Raw genomic sequence first — 5,077 nt, forward strand, 5'->3', positions numbered from 1 at the left:
TCTCAAAAACTGATAGATCAAGCTGACCAAAAATTAGCTAAGTACACACACACACAAGCACACACACATAAATATGTGCATGTATGTGGACAGAGGGGGACTGCAAATGATAAAGCAAACAGGGCAAAGGTAAATAATTGGTGCATTTGGGTAAAGTCTATGGAAAAGTTTTATGTACTATGTTTGGAACTTGCCTGTGTTTTAAATCGTGTCAAAATAAAGATCATAAAAAATCACATCCAAATAAGTAAATTAAAAACAATAAGTTCCCATCCTATGTGAGGAATTGGAAAAAGAACATCAGAGAAAATCTTTTTAAAAAGCAGAGAGAAGGAGATAATACAAGGGCAGAAATTGACCAGGCACAGTAGTTCATGCCTGTAATCCCAACACTTTGGGAAGCCAAGGCGGGTGGATCACCTGAGGTCAGGAGTTCGAGACCAGCCCAGCCAACACGGTGAAAACCTGTCTCTACAAAAAATACAAAAATTAGCCGATCATGATGGCAAGTGTCTGTAATCCCAGCTGCTCAGGGGGCTGAGGTGGGAGAATCGCTTGAACTCGGGAGGTGGAGGTGGCAGTGAGCCGAGATTGCGCCACTGTAGTCTAGCCTGGATGACAGAGTAAGACTCCATCTCAAAAAAAAAAAAAAAAAAAAGAAAAAGAAAAAGAAAAAAGGGAAAAAAAAGGTAGAAATTAGTGAAACAGAAAGCAATGAAACAATAGGGAAATAAAACTGGTCTATGTTTCTTTGAAAAGACTAACAAAAAATAAAGATAAACTTCTAACTATACTGTTTAAAGGGAAAGAAAGAAAAGTACAAATGAAAATTGTTAAAAATGAAATGGAATGGCTAAAGACACAATAGAGATTTGGGAATATAAGAGAATAACTTGAACAACTTTATAACATCTTTATAATGGATAGAGAACACATGTATTTACATTTAAATAGCAATTTCGAATCAGTTAGTACTTGCAAACTTTCTTTCCAAAAAGATCGCTAATGCCTTTCTTTCCTTTTAATTCCTAGTCTTTACTTATGATTTGACCTGAGTAATATAACAACAGTGATAAAGTTTCAAATCAGAGGCACAAAAAATCCCACTTCAATGTCACCTTTGCCAAACTGGCATTTAGAGGAGGCCGTAAAACTTTTTTTTTCTAATGAAGGATTCATATAAAATATTTACATATATTTCCCTAAATATAATTTTTAACACATAATATTTTCACACAATTAAAAATGCAGGTAAGTATACAGTAAAAGGTCTTCTCCAATGTTTGTTTTCCATCAAGTACTTTTCCTTACAGACAAAATTTCTAGGGTCTTGGGTATATTTCCAGAGATGTTCTATGTTATATATAACAGACACAGCACACATACACACACACACACACACACACACACACAGATATTTTATACTATATATACTGTTCTGGACCTTTATTTTTCCACTTAAAAATAGGTATTTGACAATATATATTGGACATCACTCCATAATAAACAGTTTACTTTTTTTAAAAAACTTGCTTCACATTCAACTAAATGTTAGTATAGCCTAGGATATGTTCTAGTCACAAACAATCCTCAAATCTCAGTGGCTTAAAACCACAAAGTTGTTTTTTGTTTTGTTTTGTTTTGAGATGGAGTCTTGCTCTGTCGCCCAGGCTGGAGAGCAGTGGCGTGATCTCAGCTCACTGCAAGCTCTGCCTCCCGGGTTCACACCATTCTCCCGCCTCAGCCTGCTGAGTAGCTGGGACTACAGGCACCCCCCACCACGCCCGGTTAATTTTATGTATTTTAGTAGAGACAGGGTTTCACCATGTTAGCCAGGATGGTCTCGATCTCCTGACTTCGTGATCCGCCCGCCTTGGCCTCCCAAAGTGCTGGGATTACAGGCATGAGCCCCGCGCCCGACCCACGAAGTTTTATTTCTAGCTCCTGCTACATGTTTATCATGAGTTGACCAGAAGTTCTATTTCACGTCTACACTACTAGGGAACCCAGACAAATGTATCTGGCTCTGTCTGGTCACTTTGGCAGTAGGAAAGAGAACTGTAGAAAGAATCACTGAAATGAAATAATTTAGTCTGAAAGTGGCAGATGTCACTTTTGTTTACAACATTGGACAAAGAGGTCACATGACCACCTATAACCAAAATGGAACCAGGAAATGTTGAAAATATTTGAACATCTCTAACAACCACCAGAGGATATATCATACTTTAAAAATTGGTTTTCTACTGATGATCCTTTGTTTTCATTCTTTATTTATTACAAATAAGCACTATAATAAAAGTGCACATCTCATTTTTTACATGTGAATATATCTATAGGACATATTCCTAGAAGTAGAGTTTTGCACGGACCTTTAGAAGTCCACCTGTGGAGAATTAGTCTGAGTGGAATGAGCGAGCTGAGTGTCCGTGTGGTTGCGTCTCCGAAACCGGTAGCGCTTGTAGCATGGCTGACCAACTGACTGAAGAGCAGATTGCAGAATTCAAAGAAGCTTTTTCACTATTTGACAAAGATGGTGATGGAACTATAACAACAAAGGAATTGGGAGCTGTACTGAGGTCCCTTGTACAGAATCCCACAGAAGCAGAGTTACAGGATGTGATTAATGAAGTAGATGCTGATGGTAATGGCATAATTGATTTCCCTGAATTTCTGACAAAGATGGCAAGAAAAATGAAAGACACAGACAGTGAAGAAGAAATAAGAGAAGCATTCCATGTGTTTGATAAGGTTGGCAATGGCTATATTAGTGCTGCAGAACTTTGTCATGTGATGACAAACCTTGGAGAAAAGTTAACAGATGAAGAAGTTGATGAAATGATCAGGGAAGCAGATACTGATGGCAATGGTCAAGTAAACTATAAAGAGTTTGTACAAATGATGAAAGCAAAGTGAAGACCTTGTACAAATGTGTTAAATTTCTTGTACAGAATTGTTTATTTGCCTTTTCTTTGATTGTAACTTATCTGTAAAAGGTTTCTCCCTACTGTCCAAAAAAAAAAAAAAAAAAAAAGCATATATAGTAATTAGGACCTCATTCTTCCATGTTTTCTTTCCTTATCTTACTGTCATTGTCCTGAAAACTTCTTTTAGAAAACTGATCAAGTAACATGTTACACGTGGCTTACTCTGGATATATCTAAACTGTTCTGCACATCTAAACTTACATGGAGTTGGTCAAATGAGGGAACATCTGAGTTATGCCTTTTTTTAAAGTAGTCTTCTTTAGGAACTGTCAGCATGTTTTTGTTGAAGTGTGGATTTGTAACTCTGCGTGAACTATGGGGTAGTCAATAATATGTACTTAAAAGTTGCACTATTGCAAAGTGGTGTATTATCCAGGTACTTGTATACTATTTTTTGTACTGCTGATATGGTACCAGAACCATTTTCCTTTACTTGCTTTTAAAACTTTGTTTAGCCACTTAAAGACAACCTACTTATGGCACAATTTGCGTCAAATCCATTCCAAGTTGTATATTTGGGAGGTTGAGGCGGTCAGATCACAAAGTCAGAAGTTCGAGACCAGACTGACCAACATGGTGAAATCCCATCTCTACTAAAAATACAAAAAAACTTAGCTGGGCATGGTGGTGCATGCCTGTAATCCCAGCTACTCAGGAGGCTGAGGCAGGGAGGTGGAGGTTGCAGTGAATTGAGATTGCACCACTGCACTCCAGCCTGGGCAACAGGGCAAGACTCTGTCTCAAAAAAAAAAAAAAAAATTACAATTTATACCACCCCGCCCCCGTAAAAAATAAAAGAAGTCCACCTGTGGCATGAAGCACCCCAGGGATTCAGTTTATCCACACTTGGCATACAATGAACATAGATTATTACAATGTTTCCATTGTAATAATGGTGATATTTGGTGGCAGGTGATATTTTTTAGAAATCTTCCAGAGACACAATTGACTACAGTTACATTCTCTGAGCTAGAATAGGAAACAGGTATGGCTACAATATTTTGTGTTTTAATTCTTAGTTCATGTATTCTCATCAATTATTTAATTTCAGTCAAGTCAGAATTATAGTTCTGGATGTTGCACCAAATGCCAGGATTAGAAGATGGAATCCTCTAATTATTTATTTTTACTAGATTCCCCAGTAGGCCCATGGGAGGTTGTGTCATATTAAAATATGATTCTATGATCACATTAATTTGAAAATATCAGGTTAATCAAAGTGAATTTTTAACCACAGACCTTTTCACAACCTCATAATAGGAGTGCCAAAACTGGAAATTTGTAATGGGGGAGGAGGGTGGAGCAAGATGGCCAAAGAGAAGCCTCCAAATTGTCCCCCCAACAGGAACATAAAATTGAGCAAATATCCACACTAGAAAGTACCTTCACAAGAAGCAAAAATCAGGTGAGCAATCACAGTACCTGAACATCATATCAAAGAAAAAGGCACTGAGGTGGATAAGAAAGGCAGTCTTGAACTGCCAGTGTCACCCCTCTCCCTTCCCCTAGTAGCCCTGCGTGGCATGGAGAGAAAATCTGTGTGCTTGGAGAAGGGAGAGTGAAATGACGGTGGGGCTTTGCATTTCAAGTCAATACTGAACACAGTGAAAAGCAACATGTGGAAGAATTCAACCAGCATCCAAAAAGGGAGGATTTAGACCAGCCCCAGTCAACGGGGAATAGGTCATCCCAGTGGTTGGAACCTGAGTTCCAACAAGTCCCATCACTGCAGGCTAAAGTGCTCCAGGTCCTAAATAAACCTGAAAGGCAGTCTAGGCCACAAGGACGGCAATTCCTGGGAGGTTTTGGTGCTGTTGGGCTTGGAGCCAGTAGACTTGGGGTGCAGGCGACCCAGTGAGATACCAGCTGGGGTGTCTAAAGGAGTGCTTGGGCCACCTATCCCCCAACCTCAGGCAGCACAGCTCACAGAGCGAGGAGAGACTCTTTCTGCTTGAGAAGAAGAGATGGGAAAGTAAAGAGAACTTTGGCAACTTGGATACCAGCTCAGCCACAGTAAAATTAAGCACCAATCAGAATCTTAAATCCCCTCTTTCAGGCCCTGGCTCTCAGATGACATTTCTAGAGCCATC

General features: G+C 39.1%; 1 protein-coding gene across 1 annotated transcript; it reads left to right on the top strand.

Annotated features, from left to right (window-relative positions):
* The first annotated feature begins 2,466 nt into the window (after positions 1 to 2,466).
* LOC111553144 (calmodulin-alpha-like) lies at positions 2,467 to 2,916 on the top strand. The gene has a single exon (XM_023227762.1). The coding sequence runs from the start codon at positions 2,467 to 2,469 to the stop codon at positions 2,914 to 2,916; it is 450 nt and encodes a 149-aa protein (XP_023083530.1).
* Positions 2,917 to 5,077: the final 2,161 nt, after the last annotated feature.

Source organism: Piliocolobus tephrosceles, chromosome 7 (genome assembly GCF_002776525.5).
Source record: "Piliocolobus tephrosceles isolate RC106 chromosome 7, ASM277652v3, whole genome shotgun sequence".
NCBI lineage: Eukaryota > Metazoa > Chordata > Mammalia > Primates > Cercopithecidae > Piliocolobus > Piliocolobus tephrosceles.

What these genes read in the sequence shown, in the direction of transcription:
- LOC111553144 (XM_023227762.1), top strand. Translation starts at nt 2,467, where the DNA reads ATGGCTGACCAACTGACTGAAGAGCAGATTGCAGAATTCAAAGAAGCT.